This window comes from Stenella coeruleoalba (genome assembly GCF_951394435.1).
Source record: "Stenella coeruleoalba genome assembly, chromosome: 6".
NCBI lineage: Eukaryota > Metazoa > Chordata > Mammalia > Artiodactyla > Delphinidae > Stenella > Stenella coeruleoalba.
Genome location: NC_137151.1, coordinates 120891171 through 120907640, shown reverse-complemented (window position 1 = coordinate 120907640; position 16470 = coordinate 120891171). Strand labels below are relative to the sequence as shown.

The following is a 16470-nucleotide window of genomic DNA, read 5'->3' as shown; positions in this document are numbered from 1 at the left end:
TTAAGGTGAAGCAACATTTTAACCTACTGGATGACATCATGCACACTACATGGTAAACTTGTACAGACAATTCCCGGGGCCTTCAGTGAACCACACCACCGAGACCAGAATGACAGCTTGCATTCGCGAACAACTTGACTGCTCTGCCTCAAATTATATCCACATAAATCACTTTCTTCAAGACTCTGCTACCTCATGCCACCTTTTGAGAGAGGCCTTCCCAGATAGCACTACCTAAAACTAGACAATCACTACTACCACCAATACTAGCCCCAACTCCCAACCCTCTCTCTATGCCTCTCCTCACTTTATTGTTCTTTCTGACACATATTGCCTCTAGAACTCCATGATTTACTTAATTTTTATTGTCCATGTCCCCTCAACCAAAGGTAAGCTTTATGAAGGCAGAGAATTTTGTCTGTTTTAGACTCAGCTATATCCCCAGACTGAAACTGTAACTGAGTAGCAACTATGTGATGGACAGATGGATGGATGGGTGGGTGAATATGGCACCTAATGGCATGCTGAGCCAAACCATTTTCCTTATTTTCTCTCTTCTATCAAGAACTGTGCTCTGCTGCCCCCTCCCCAACCCCTTTCACTCTTCTGTATCCTTCCTATCCTAATGAGGAACTGTAGGATACAGACTTACAGGCAGAGAGGCGTTATTTCTGTCATATTTTAAGTTTTTCTAGGTTAGTCAGAAAACCCAATACCCTTTAGGGAAAAAAGTATTCTACATTCTAAGCATCAAATTTATAAAAGGATATCTGCATAAAACTCACCCCCAATTTTGAAACACCCAAGTAACTTTTATTTACGAGCTATTCTCTCAAGAGCTATGGTTAAAATGTTTAAGGTAACTGAACATTTATGTATCCAATCTTAATGTTATTCCTACGAGATCCTTCATACTTGCTAGAGACCATATTACAGGATAAAGAGGTGAATAACACATATCCAATTCAGACACACAGCAGCTCTGACAATAATAGTTATCTTTAGTAGCCACTCATCCATGATGCACACTAGCTATTCACTGACTGTCTAGATCACTGTTACTTTTAAAACTTACCTCCTCTCGAAGTTGCCGTTCTCGTTCCTCTTCTAGTTTTTGGATTTCAGCCAATGATAGTGTTGCCTGGGACTGACATGCTGTCGTATTGGACTGCTGGCCCCATGTTGAAGAAGAGGGAAGCTAACAAAAAAGGAAGGCAAACGAGTTCATGAGGAAACATGTACAGGAAACAAAGGGGCAATAATGCATTAAGTACAGCCAGAACATTCATGTTTCTTTCAACTCCATTTATAACACCCAATTCAAATTTCCTTCTTCAATCCTTTTACGTACTACTCTCCCAGTCAGTCTGCTTTTACGTAATTTTTTTGTCACAAGATTATTTTAAAACAACTTAAGTACATCAATACACTTTTATTTGATCTACCATTACGAAACTGCAAATTTGTTACACCTGGCATTGACATATACACCAATATACAACCATAAAGAGAAAGAAGTAAACAAAAGAATCACTAAGTTTTTAATCCAAGGAGGTAATAAAGGACAAGATATGCTACTTTCCAATGAAAGTAGCAAGGGCAAGATTTGTGAAGGGAGAGCTGAGGTGGGCAGCTGAGGAAAGATGCCAGGCACAGTTTTCTATCAGTCTTTCATGAAAGGGAGTTAACCAGGCTGTGCCTTCTAGTAGTGAGCACTAAGCTGGTTTTAATCAATAATTCTATTTTTCCTATGCCTTAAAATTATCAACTTAAATAAAGTGTAAATATATGAGTCCTGAATACTTTAGTGTTCTCAAAAGCTTGATTATTTCTAGGGGAATCCCTTGGCCTTTCTGGGCCAGAAGAAAGATACACTCTAATTTTGAGACATCTTAAGGCTCTTAAAAGCAAACAAAAACCAAATCTAACCAGACTTAAAATATGTTTAATAGAAACAATACATGAGCATGGATGGATCAAAACAAACAAAATGCCAAACAGTCCCAAAAAAGAATGGCTCTTCAGTAGGAATCTCTAAAACTGGAACTGATGCGATACGAGTAAAAACAGTTTAAACTGTCACTGATGTTACCAGACAGCTCTCCAAATGAGTACCCTCAACACTACCGAACATAATAGATCCTTTAACATTTTTTGCCCAATGATGGGTAGTACCGGCATTTCTCTCAAAATGCACCTGTGCTAGAGTAGGAGAGGGGTACAGGAGGCAGCTAAGAAAGAAAGATGGGGGACTAAGTAGGCAAAGTTGAGCACAAATGAACTCTTTTTCTCCACAGGAAATGACACGTTTTGGAAAGCACTATCAAGATCAAACCTGGCAGCAGATCTCAAACCTGGTGGCATCACCTGGAGGACCCGTAAAAATGTAGATGCCCCAGCCCCACACTCAAGGAATCAAAAGACCCAAAGGTAAAGCCAACCAATTCGCATATTTTTGTAATTCTGATGCAGTCAGAACCAGGAACCACTGATGCTGTCGAAAATCTCAGTGGCTGTATCACCCCGCGGTACCCAGAAACCAATCGCCAGTCCTCTTCAGCAGAAACTCAGCCAGCATCAAGGACAGATTCACTGCCTCCTGAAATGGCCTATTCCTCTTTCAAGAACCTCTGAAATCCTCCTATATTTTGTGCCAAAGTATACTTCACTGTACTTTTTGCTCATGATTCATGAGTCTGCTCTCTGGAGTAATGCAGAACAAATCTAAGTCTTTTTTCACATGACAGACAAACGTCTGCAGATAGCTATCAATTTCCCTTAAATCTTATTTGTACATAAGAAATAATACCCCATCACTCCATCAACATTGCCTCAGGGCATTTTCCACCAACATCCTGTACTGCCCACTCAGAGAACTGAAGTTTGTCAATCACGCTTTTCATAACAACTCTTTCCCAAGTCAGAAGCAAACAGTTGGGAATTTGGTACATTTTCTGCCCGCTGAATGTCTAATTATACTTTGCTGATTTAAAAAACATTACTTTTTTTTTTCCTGCCCTGACATTGCTACCTTACTTTTTCAACACTATTTTTGATAACATTTCTTTAAGAAAATCTGCTAAAACTCAGTAAGAACAGAGTCTGCAGTACCATGACCCACTCTCTCCCAACTGCTAGCTCAGCCAGACAGAAACACTACTTCAGATGAAGGCAGCAAAGAACACAGGCCTCCCTCTCTCCCCGTTAGCTGACAGTCAGTGGGCTGCCTTCCCGGGAAGTGCACGATATCAACAATTCTCATCCTGGCTCCAGCTACCTGTTGCAAAGGCTAAGCTACGGACAAACACAGCTGAGAGGAGAGGTGGCTCCCTTCTTATGCCTAGCCCCGACTTCTGGGATGGAAACTACACAGTGCTACAGAGACTACTAGGGCCCTGGCTGCCACTTTGAAAGGCAGAGGTTCCACCCCACCAGGAGAGGCAAGCCAAGAAGACCTGAGGCTACTGCCCCTCCCCCAAGGGCTCAATTCATAAAGCAGGCGCCATTGTTCCCAGCTCCAGAGCTGTGACTCTGGGACTTCTGTCTTGAAGCAGAGGTGGGTGGAACAGATTGGAATAGAGAGAGCTGCAGACCTCTTCCCAAAGGAACTGACTTCATTTGCAACAGAGTGTGGAGAGTGAGGAGTTCAACCCTAAGGGCACTTTCAAAAACAGTGGATGTTGCAGTGAAAGGCAAGGGGTTAACTGGTAGATTCACTGGAGATACAGGCTAAACTGTACTCTGCTTCTTTGTCTCAGAGAACCAAGCTAGAAGGAGTCTGCCTAGGGTCAGAACAAATCTCAAATATAAACCTCAGGAAGTACCTCTTCAAAAGAGCTTGAGTTTGATTGGATCAGGCTTTTGGAACATTTTATGCCCAAGGGTTCTTCTGAGAAGAGAATAATCCAGTTAGCAACTAGTGGAGTTTAACAGCCTAAATGTGGAACAAGAGAGTCAAGGAGAGCCCAGCCCAAACCACTGTCAGCCCAGAGTGACTGTGAGCATACCCAATGCTGCATCCCCAGAGAAGCCCCAGCAGAGGCTTCACACGATTGGGGGAGAGGCGGGGAAGTTCACTAAATTAATCTAGCTAGCCACAAAACAAATAATAATAATGAGTGGGGGTGGAGGGAGGACCAGAACCCAGAACTGCTACAGTGCATTAGCAAGAAAGTATATCTATATACCAGGAAAAAAGCTGGCAATAGAAACTGCCTGTGATAGTGAACGATCAGACGTCAGATTTAACAAAGACATCAAAGTCTTATAAATATGTTCAGAGAAGGAAACCATGATTAAAGGAGTAAAAGTAGACATGTTAACAATATCACATCAAATAAACAATATCAATAAAGATACAGAGGGCTTCCCTGGTGGCGCAGTGGTTGAGAGTCCGCCTGCTGATGCAGGGGACACGGGTTCGTGCCCCGGTCCGGGAAGATCCCATATGCCGCGGAGCGGCTGGGCCCGTGAGCCGTGGCTGCTGAGCCTGCACGTCCGGAGCCTGTGCTCCGCAATGGGATAGGCCACAACAGTGAGAGACCCGTGTACCGCAAAAAAAAAAAAAATAATAATAATAATAAAGATACAGAGACTATTTTTTAAATAATCTATGAGATTAGAAATGAATTACAGGGGAAAAAACGTAAAAAACACAAACACAGAGAGGCTAAACGATACATTACTAAATAACCAAGAGATCACTGAAGAAATCAAAGAGGAAATCAAAAAATACCTAGAGACAAATTACAACAAAAACACGATGATCCAAAACCTATGGGATGCAGCAAAAGCAGTTCTAAGAGGGAAGTTTGTAGCAATACAAGCTTATCTCAAGAAACAAGAAAAATCTCAAATAAACAATCTAACCTTACACCTAAAGGAACTAGAGAAAGAAGAGCAAACAAAACCCAAAGTTAGCAGAAGGAAAGAAATCATAAATATCAGAGCAGAAATAAATGAAACAGAAACAAAGAAAACAATAGCAAAGATCAATAAAACTAAAAGCTGGTTCTTTTGAGAAGATAAACAAAATTGATAAACCATTAGCCAAACTCATCAAGAAAAAGAGGGAGAGGACTCAAATCAATAAAATTAGAAATGAAAAAGGAGAAGTTACAACAGACACCATAGAAATACAAAGCATCCTAAGAGACTACTACAAGCAACTCTATGCCAATAAAATGGACAACCTGGAAGAAATGGACAAATTCTTAGAAAGGTATAAGCTTCCCAGACTGAACCAGGAAGAAACAGAAAATATGAACAGACCAATCACAAGTAAGGAAATTGAAACTCTGATTAAAAATCTTCTGACAGGGCTTCCCTGGTGACTCAGTGGTTAAGAATCTGTCTGCCAGTGCAGAGGACACGGGTTCGAGCCCTGGTCTGGGAAGATCCCACATGCCGCGGAGCAACTAAGCCTGTGCGCCACAACTACTGAAGCCTGCACGCCTAGAGCCCGTGCTCCACAACAAGAGAAGCCATTGCAATGAGAAGCCCGCACACCGCAACGGAGAGTAGCCCCCGCTCGCCACAAGCAGAGAAAGCCCGGGCGCAGCAACGAAGACCCAACACAGCCAAAAATAAATAAATAAAAATAAATTTATTTAAAAAAAAAAAATCTTCCAACAAACAAAAGTCCAGGACTGGATGAGTTCACAGGTGAATTCTATCAAACATTTAGAGAAGAGCTAACACCCGTCCTTCTCAAACTCTTCCAAAAAATTGCGGCGGAAGGAACACTCCCAAACTCATTCTATGAGGCCACCCTGATACCAAAGCCAGACAAAGATATTACAAAAAAAGAAAATCACAGACCAATATCACTCATGAATATACATGCAAAAATGCTCAACAAAATACTAGCAAACAGAATCCAACAACACATTAAAAGGATCATACACCATGATCAAGTGGGATTTATCCCAGAGATGCAAGGATTCTTCAATATATGCAAATCAATCAATGTGATACACCATATTAACAAACTGAAGAATAAAAACCCTATGATCATCTCAATAGATGCAGAAAACGCTTTTGACAAAATTCAACACCCACTTACGATAAAAACTCTCCAGAAAGTGGGCAGAGAGGGAACCTACCTCAACATAATAAAGAACATATACAACAAACCCACAGCAAGCATCATTCTCAACGGTGAAAAACTGAAAGCATTTCCTCTAAGATCAGAAACAAGACAAGGATGTCTACTCCCACCACTATTATTCAACATAGTTTTGGAAGTCTTAGCCATGGCAATCAGAGAATAAAAAGAAATAAAAAGAATCCAAATCAGAAAAGAAGAAGTAAAACTGTCACTGTTTGTAGATGACATGATGCTATACACAGAGAATCCTAAAGATGTTACCAGAAAACTACTAGAGCTAATCAATGAATTTGGTAGACTAGCAGGATACAAAATTAATGCACAGAAATCTGTTGTATTCCTATATACTAATGACGAAAAATCTGAAAGAGAAATTAAGGAAACACTCCCATTTACCATTGCAACAAAAAGAATAAAATACCCAGGAATAAACCTACCTAGGGAGACAAAAGACCTGTATGCAGAAAATTATAAGACACTGATGAAAGAAATTAAAGATGACACAAACAGATGGAGAGATACACCATGTTCTTGGATTGGAAGAATCAATATTGTGAAAATGACTAACTACCCAAAGCAATCTATAGATCCAGTGCAATCCCTATCAAACTACCAATGGCATTTTTTACAGAACTAGAACAAAAAAAATCTTAAAATTTGTATGGAGACACAGAAGACCCCAAATAGCCAAAGCAGTCTTGAGGGGAAAAAAATGATGCTGGAGGAATCAGACTCCCTGACTTCAGACTATACTACAAGGCTACAGTAATCAAGACAATATGGTACTGCCACAAAAACAGAAATATAGATCAATGGAACAGAATAGAAAGCCCAGAGATAAACCCACGCACCTGTGGTGAACTAACCTATGACAAAGGAAGCAAGGATATACAATGGAGAAAAGACAGTCTCTTCAATAAGTGGTGCTGGGAAAACTGGACAGCTACTTGTAAAAGAATGAAATTAGAACACTCCCTAACACCATACACAAAAATAAACTCAAAATGGATTAGAGACCTAAATGTAAGACCGGACAGTATAAAACTCTTATTAGAGGAAAACACAGGAGGAACACTCTTTGACATAAATCACAGCAAGATCTTTTTTGATCCACCTCCGAGAGTAATGGAAATAAAAACAAAAATAAACAAATGGGACCTAATGAAACTTAAAAGCTTTTGCAAAGCAAAGGAAACAAGACAAAAAGACAACCCTCAGAATGGGAGAAAATATTTGCAAACGAATCAATGGACAAAGGATTAATGTCCAAAATATATAAACAGCTCATGCAGCTCAATATTAAAAAAACAAACAGCCCAATCCAAAAATGGGCAGAAGACCTAAATAAACATTTCTCCAAAGAAGACATACAGATGGCCAAGAAGCACATGAAAAGCTGCTCAACATCGCTAATTATTAGAGAAATGCAAATCAAAACTACAATGAGGTATCACCTCACACCAGTTAGAATGCGCATCATCAGAAAATCTACAAACAACAAATGCTGGAGAGGGTGTGGAGAAAAGGGAACCCTCTTGCACTGTTGATGGGAATGTAAATTGATACAGCCACTATGGAGAACGGTATGGAGGTTCCTTAAAAAATGAAAAATAGAATTACCATATGACCCAGCAATCCCACTACTGGGCATATACCCTGAGAAAACCATAATTCAAAAAGACACATGCACCCCAATGTTTACTGCAGCACTATTTACAATAGCCAGGTCATGGAAGCAACCTAAATGCCCATCGACAGACGAATGGATAAAGAAGATGGGGTACATATATACAATGGAATATTATTCAGCCATAAAAAGGAACGATACTGGGTCACTTGTAGAGATGTGGATGAATCTAGAGACTGTCATACAGAGTGAAGTAAGTCAGAAAGAGAAAAACAGATATTATATATTAACACATATATGTGGAACCTAGAATGGTACAGATGAACCGATCTGCAGGGTTGAAATTGAGACACAGATGTAGAGAACAAATGTACAGACACCAAGGGGGGGTACGCGGCAGGAGGGTGGGGTGGTGAATTGGGAGATTGGGATTGACGTATATGAATTGGGAGATTGGGATTGACATATATACACTAATATGTATAAAATGGATAACTAGGGCTTCCCTGGTGGCGCAGTAGTTGAGAGTCCGCCTGCCGATGCAGGGGACACGGGTTCGTGCCCCGGTCCAGGAGGATCCCACGTGACGCGGAGCGGCTGGGCCCGTGAGCCATGGCCGCTGAGCCCGCGCTCCGCAACGGGAGAGGCCACAACAGAGAGGCCCGTGTACCACATAAAAAAAAAAAAAGAACCAAAAGGAAATTCTGGAGTTCAAAAACGTAATAACTGAAATGAAAAATCACTGCAGGAGCTCAAAAGTATATCTGAACTGGCAAAAGAATTTAGTGAACTTGAAGAAGAGAGAGCAACAGAGATTATGCAATCCAAAGAACAGAGAAAAAAAGACTAAAGAAAAATGGAGAGCCTTAGAGAAATGTGAGATACCACTGAGTGCACCAACATGTGCATAATGCAAGTATCAGAAGAAGAGGAAAGAGGAGCAGAAAAATTGTGACCTAAATCTCAAATTTATAGAAAAAACATTAATCTACATATCCAAGAAGCTGAACAAACTCCCAATAGGATAAACCCAAAGAGATCCACAAATAGACATTATCATGGTAAAAACGCTGAAAGCCAAAAACAAGGAGAAAATCTTGAAAGCAGCAATAAGGAGGAAAAACAAATTATCACTTACTAGGGAATCCCAATAAAATCAACATCTGACTTCTCATCAGAAACAATGAAGGCCAGAAGGCAGTGGGATAAGATATTCAAAGTCTTCAAATGAACAAAAACTGTCAACCAAGATTTCTATATTCAGTAAAGCTACTTTTCAAAAATGAAGGAGAAATAAAGACATTCCCAGATAAAATTAGAAAATTTGTTGCCAGCAGACTCACCTTACAAGAAATACTAAAGGAAGTTCTTCAGGCTAAAAGCAAGTGACCCTAGAAAATAGTCTGAATCCGCATGAGAAAGCGAAGAGCACCAATAAAATTAATTATATAATTATAAAAAACAGTAGTACATGTACATTTCTTCCTCTTTTAACTGATTTTAAAAGCAACCGCATAAAACAATGTATATATATATTGTTGGACCTATAACATACAAAAATCTAATATGTCAAAAATGGCACAAAGGAGTTAAGTGAAAACAAAGCTGTAGTAAGCTAATGACTCCATATGGTAACTTGAATCCACAGGTACAATTTAAGAGAAGCAGAAATGATAAATAAGGTTATATAACGAAAGCTATACATACATACTTGCTTCCCTTCTCTCAGCGTCTTTAAGAGACAATATAAAGGAATAAATATAACATTTTATCATTGCATTTGTAACATTTACAAGATGTGATACAACAAAAATACTACAAAAAGGAGAAAAAAGGAACAGAGCTTTAAGAGAGTAGCATATCTGTGTCAAACTGGAAAATACAGTGATGAAAATCATTAAGGATATTAAAATGCTACATTAGAAAATAATTTACTTAACGCAAAAAGAAGCAGTAAAAGAAGAACAGAGAAACAGAAAGGATGTAAAAAACAGAAAGTTAAATGGCAGATATAAATCCAACTATATCAATAATATCATTAAATGTGAATAGGTTAAAGAATCCAATAAAAAGGCAGAGATTATCAGACTGGATAAGAAAATAAGATTGAACTATACTGTCTAAAAAAGACGTAATTTATATTCAAAGGTATAAACAGATCAAAAGTAAAAGAATAAACAAAGATTTATCAGGCAAACAGCAACCAGAAGAGAGCTGGAATCACTATACCATTATCAGACAAAACATACTTTAAAACAAAAAAAATGTTAATAGAGATAAAGAGGAACATTTTATGATAATAAAAGGGTCAATCCAGCAGGAACATATATAACAATTATAAACATATATGCACCTAACAAGAGAGCACCAAAATACATGAAGCAAGAAATGGCAGAAATAGAAGGAGATATACAATTCAACAGTAATACTTCGAGACTTCAATATTCCACGTTCAGTAAGAGGCAAAACAACTACAAGATCAATGAGGAACTAGAAGACTTGAACAACGCTATAAACTGACTAGACCTAGTAAACATCTATTGAACACTCCACTCAACAAGAGTAGACTATACGTTCTTCTCAAGTGAACATGGAACATTCTTCAGGATAGACCTAAAGAAGGTAAAACTTTATGCCAGAAATAAAACTTTATTCTAAGACATAAAACTAAACTTCAATAATTCATTTAAGAGAATAGAAATATACAAAGTATGTTCTCTGATCACAATGGAACAAAATTAGAAATGAGTAAGAAACAAATTTTGGAAACTCTCAAATAAGTGAAACTAAAACACTCCTAAATAACCAATGGATCAAAGAAGAAATCAAAACTTATGGGTAGCAGCTAAAGCAATTTATAACTGCAAATGCCTAATTGAGAAAGAAGAAAGATATCAAATGAATAAAAAACTAACCTTCTACCCTGAGATACTAGAGAAAAAGAGCAAACTAAACTTACAGCAAGCAGAAGGCAAGAAATAATAAAGATGAAAGAAGAAATTAATGAACTAGATAAGAGAAAAATCAATGAAACCAAAAACCAGTTCTCTAAAAATATCAACAAAACCGACTTAACCTGATTGTCCATGAGGAAAAAACCCCAACAGACTCAAATTACTACAATCAGAAATAAAAGAAGCACATCACTACTGATCTTACAGGAACAAAAAGAAATACAAAGGAATACTATGAACAAGTGCTTGCCAATCAATTAGATAATCTAGATGAAAAAGACAGATTTCTATAAAGATATAAACTAACCAAAACTAACTCAAGAAGAAACAGATGATCCAAATAGACCTATTAGAAGTAAAGACATGGAATTAGTAATCAAAAAACTATCCACAAATAAAAGCCCAAGCACAAATGGTTTCATCACCACTGAACTCTACCAAGCATTTAAAGAATTAATACAAATTCTTCACAAACCCTTCCAAAAAATTGGAGGGAACATTTCCTGACTCATTCTTCAAGGCCAGCATTACCCTGACACCAAAACCAAAGAAATCACAAGGGGAAAACAAACACACACTACAGACAAATACCTCTTATGAACATGGACATAAAAATCCTCAACTCCTTCAGCCTAACGAAGGGCATCTACAAAAAACACACAGCTAACATTAAATTTAATGGTGAGAGACTGGATGTGTTCCCCCACATCAACCCAAGATCGGAAATAAGACAAGAACATTCACACTTGCCATTTCTATTAAACACTGTACTGGGGTTCTAGCCAGGGCAATCAGGCAAGAAAAAGAAATAAAAGACTGGGGGAAAAAGTAGTAAAACTACCTCTATTTGCAGATAACATGATCTTGTGTACAGAAAATCCTAATGAATCCACTAAGACACTATTAATTAACCAGTCCAGCAAGATTTCAGAATACAAGCTCAATATACAAAAATCAACTGTACATCTATACACTTGCAAAGAACAATCTGAAAATGAAATTTTGAAAATTCCATTTATAATACCATCAGAAAGGCAAAATACTTAAGAATAAATTTAACAAAAGAAGTAGAAAAGTTATACTCTAAAAACTATAAAATACTGAAAAGAAATTCAAGAAGATCTAAATAAATATAAAAACATCCCATGTTTATGGATTAGAAGACTTAATATTGTTAAGATGTCAAAACTCCCCAAACTGATCTTACAGAGTTAATGCAATCCCTATCAGAATCCCAGTTGGCTTCTTTGTGAAAACTGACAAACTCATTCTAAAATTCATATGGAATTGAAACACAGGAGAGCCAAAACAATATGGAAAAAAAAGAACAAATTTGGAGGACTCACACTGATTTCAAACTTAACTACAAAGCAATAGTAATGTCAAAGCAGTGTGTTACTAGCATAGCGATCACACAGATCACCTGACTAGAATTCAGAGTGCAGAAATGAACCCACATGCCTAATTTTTAAGACGAGCACCACAGCCATTCAGTGGACAAAGAACAGTTTTTTCAACAAATGGTGCTAGGACAACCAGATAAATCACATGCAAAAGAATGAAGTCAAACCCTTACCTCACATAATTTACAAAAATTAACTCAAAATGGATCAAAGAGCTAAAACTACAAAGTCTTAGAAGAAAACATGGGATTCTGTAAACTTTATGACCTCAGATTTAGCAATTCTTAGATATGACAACAAAAGCACAAGCAACAACAACAAAAGTAAGTAATTTGGACTTCATCAAAATTTAAAACTTTTGGGCTTCCCTGGTGGCGCAGTGGTTGAGAGTCCGCCTGCTGATGCAGGGGACACGGGTTCGTGCCCAGGTCCAGGAAGATCCCACATGCCGCGGAGCGGCTGGGCCCGTGAGCCATGGCCACTGAGCCTGCGCGTCCGGAGCCTGTGCTCCGCAACGGGAGAGGCTACAACAGTGAGAGGCCCGCGTACGGAAAAAAAAAAAAAAAAATTTAAAACTTTTGTGCATCAAAGGACACTATAGATATGGAGGTGAAAAAAAATAATAGAAAGTATTTTTAAATCATTTGATACAGAACTTAAATACTGAACATATAAAGAACCCTTAAAAAACTCAGTAAGAAAAAGACAACCCAGTTTAAAAATAGGCAAAGGAGGGCTTCCCTGGTGGCGCAGTGGTTAAGAATCCGCCGGCCAATGCAGCAGGGGACAAGGGTTCAAGCCCTGGTCCGGGAAGTTCCCACATGCCGCGGAGCAACTAAGCCCGTGCGCTGCAACTACTGAGCCTGCGCTCTAGAGCCCGTGAGCCACAACTACGGAAGCCCGTGTGCCTAGAGCCCGTGCTCCTCACAAGAGAAGCCAATGCAATGAGAAGCCCACTCACTGCAACGAAGAGTAGCCCCCGCTCACCCCAACTACAGAAAGCATGCACGCAGCAAGGAAAACCCAACGCAGCCAAAAATAAATAAATAAAATTAATTAATTAATTTAAAAAAATAGGCAAAGGATTTAAATAGACATTTCTTCAAAGAAGATATACAAATGGTCGATAAATACATAAAAACATGCTCAACATCACAAGTCACCAGGGAAATGCAAACCAAAATCCCAAGTTCTCACTTGACACCTACTAGGATGGCTATAATCAAAAAGTCACATAATATGGGTTGATGAGGATGTGGAGAAACTTGAACCCTCATACACTCAACGTAAAATGGTGCAGCCACTTTGGAAAACAGTCTGGCAGTTCCTCAAACCAGTAAACACACTGTTATTATATGACCCAGGAATTACACTTCTAAATATATATACATATGTGTGTGTGTGTGTGTGTATATATATCCACATAAAACTTGTACATGAATACTTAAGGCAGCAGTAGTCATAAAAGCCAAAAGGTAGAAACAGCTCAAATGTCCATCAACTGATGAATGAATACACAGAATCTGGCATATCCACATAATGGAATATTATTCAACTATAAAAAAGGGGGAAAAGTACTGATATATGTTACAAGAACCTTAAAACATTATGCTAAATGAAAGAAGCCAGTCACAAAAGACCACATATTATATGATTCCATTGATCTGAAATGTCTAGAAATAGGCAAGACAGAATAAAGACAGAAAGTAGATTAGGGGTTACTTAGCCCTAAGTTAGGGGAAAATAGGGGCTGGGGTGTGACAGTTAGAGGGTTTGGGGGGTGGTAATGAAAATGTTCTAAAATCTATTGTGTTGATGGTTGCACCTATCTATAAATATGCTAAAAACCACTGAATTGTATACTTTAACTGATTGAATTGCATGGTATGTGAATTATATCTAAATAAAGCCGTTTTAAAAAGCTTTTTTCTCACGAGAGCCTTCAGCAATTCCTCATAACCATCTTGAGCTCTTTATCTTCAATCAGAATGCTTATCCATAAAGTAGCTCTACAGTCTTCATGGGAGAATAGGAGGGCAAAACCAGACAAACAAAAGACACAGAAAAGTTAGAGATCTGGAAGTTACCCCTGCCTTTGTCTTCTCTCTCACCCTCATATTCTGATCAGTCACCACATCCTGGGATGTAGGGCCTCTTAAGAAAGTCTTTTGACAGCCTTTTCGAGGCCCTGGAGCTATAGGCTCATGGGTTCTAATACAGGGCAGTGCTATCAACTCTCAGCTGGACCCAAGGCAAGCGACTTAGCTTCTTAACATTTCTCCTCTTTGGTAAAACACAGGTATTAATACCTAAGCTTTATAAGGGTGGTTGTGAAAAAAAAATGGAAAACTGTCAGTACGTGCCTGACACAAAGCAAGCACTCAGTTATTAGCAGCTTCTCCAACTCCTCCTTTCCAATCTTGCCACCCCTAGGCTTAGATCAAACTTTTCTATTCCTTGCCTAGACAACTCCATCACCCCCTCTCAACTGGTCTACTGACCTCCAGTTTTGTTCAAGTCCATCTCCTATTTAGCTCTCAAAGTGACTTATTCCCTCCTGTAAATCTAGCAGTGTTATTTCCTAGCTGAAAATTCTTTTTACCACTCTAGGTCCTAATTTCTTAATAGAGTATATACAGCCCATGGTGATATGAACCCTGCCCACACTTATCTCATACCTCACTCTCCAGCAACTTCAGTCTGCTCTCACAAACACCCTCTATTCCCCAAACTGTCTGACTTTTTTTTTTTTCTTTAAATTTAATTTTTCCCTCCCTTAATGACTCAGGTTTAGAAGTTATCTTCTTTCAGGAAGCCTTCCCTAACTTCTCAGGTGGACAGTGGTTCTCACATATTAGTGAGCAGCAGAATCCCTGGAGGGCTTATTCAAACAAGATTGCTGGGTCCCAGTCCTAAGAGGTTCTGATTCAGTAGGTCTGGGGTAGGGCCCAAGAATGCGCATTCCTAACAAATTCCCAGGTGATCACACCCTGAGAATTACTGCTTCATGCCCCCTCTCTTACTACACCCACCCCCCTGTATTCTAATTTTCTGTTTATGTCTTTATCCCATGAGCTCCCTGAAGACAGGGGACAGACACTAAGCCTTACGGCTAGCCATACACCCCATGAGAAGTTATGCAGACTCTACCATAAACCTGCTTCTCCCTCTCCAATTACTCAGAGTTCATCAACAGTCCCACTACTTTCCCAGTCATTGGAGGCTTACCATCTAAGAGCCATTCCAACTTCTGCCCTTGTCCCTCAGATCCAGAGAACCACTAAGTCTTGCTGATTGCTATTATGCCAATTCTCATCCTCTGGCCCTACTCATTCTTACCACCACCATCACACTCTCTTTACTGGTCTCCCAGTCTCACTTTCTACTTATTTCAAATAATGCTTTGAATCCTCCTAAAACAACATTTTGCACACATCACCTCAATCCAACTTTCAATAAACCCCCACAGTCAGCTATGTTTCAAGCCCTGTATGATGGTTCCCGCTTACACATCCAAATGTTTATGTTTCTTGCCCTCATAAGTCTATGAGCTCTCTGAGAACAGTTGCCTTGTCTCATTTATCTTTGTCTTAGCAGTGCTGAAATGATACAGAGTAGGCACTCCAATGTTTAAATTTATGAACCATACAGACTTACTTGGTTGTGCCTGCATCACTGCTCGTGTCCTACCCTCTTTTATTTATTCTTCCCTTGTTTAAAATGCCTAACACAAAGTACAATGCATCGTATTGTTTCCTTGATCAAAAAACGAAGGTAGCAAGCAATATTTAACATAAAAAATGTACACTGTTTCACTGCTACTGCACTGCCAGCACCTACTTAACTAAAAAAAAAACGCTAACAAGTAGCTCCTACGGATGGTCTGGCGTGGTCTAGCTGGTGTCTAGGCTTCACCTTCATCTGCGCCAGCTGTTGCTGCTGCTGTTGCTGCTGCAACCTCCGGAGAGCCTCTTGCTGCTGCTGCCTCTGGCGCATTAACTCCTTCTGCCGCTGGAGCTCCAGCTCTTTCCTCTTCCGTTCCTCCTCCTCGTGCCGGAGTCTGGCTGCCTCCTCTTCCATTCGCAGCCGGTTCTCCTCTAATCGACGCTGGGCTTCTTCTTCTTCCCGGGCCCATTTCGCAGCCTCCTCTTCCTTCCCAGAAGGAAAAGTAAATGATAATAAAATTTAACTGTGTTTTAAAAAAAAAATCTGAATCACTTTTCAAGGCTTCAGTCAGAGGCATGCTTACAGGATAATTATCATGTTTAATTTATTTGCTGATTTCTACATAAAAGGAATGTCACTTTGAACATCTGTGTAAGTACTGATCTCTTAGAGATCACCACAAACTGCAGGCAAGTCTCTTGGAAACTGTTC

The 16470-nt window shown here is 39.2% G+C and overlaps 1 protein-coding gene across 4 annotated transcripts in view; it reads right to left on the bottom strand.

The window, feature by feature from the left end:
* The window catches only part of GIGYF2 (GRB10 interacting GYF protein 2), a 126641-nt gene that overhangs the window by 12450 nt on the left and 97721 nt on the right, over positions 1-16470 (bottom strand). For all 4 annotated transcript variants that reach the window (XR_013828852.1, XM_079925062.1, XM_079925064.1 and 1 more), the window contains 2 exons: positions 16009-16245; positions 1076-1198 (listed from right to left, as the gene is read on the bottom strand). Coding sequence is in view for 3 of the 4 variants with exons in the window: in XM_079925062.1 (XP_079781188.1) it covers positions 1076-1198; positions 16009-16245 (360 nt within the window). In the remaining variant the exon portion in view is untranslated. The remainder of the gene's footprint in view (positions 1-1075; positions 1199-16008; positions 16246-16470) is intronic.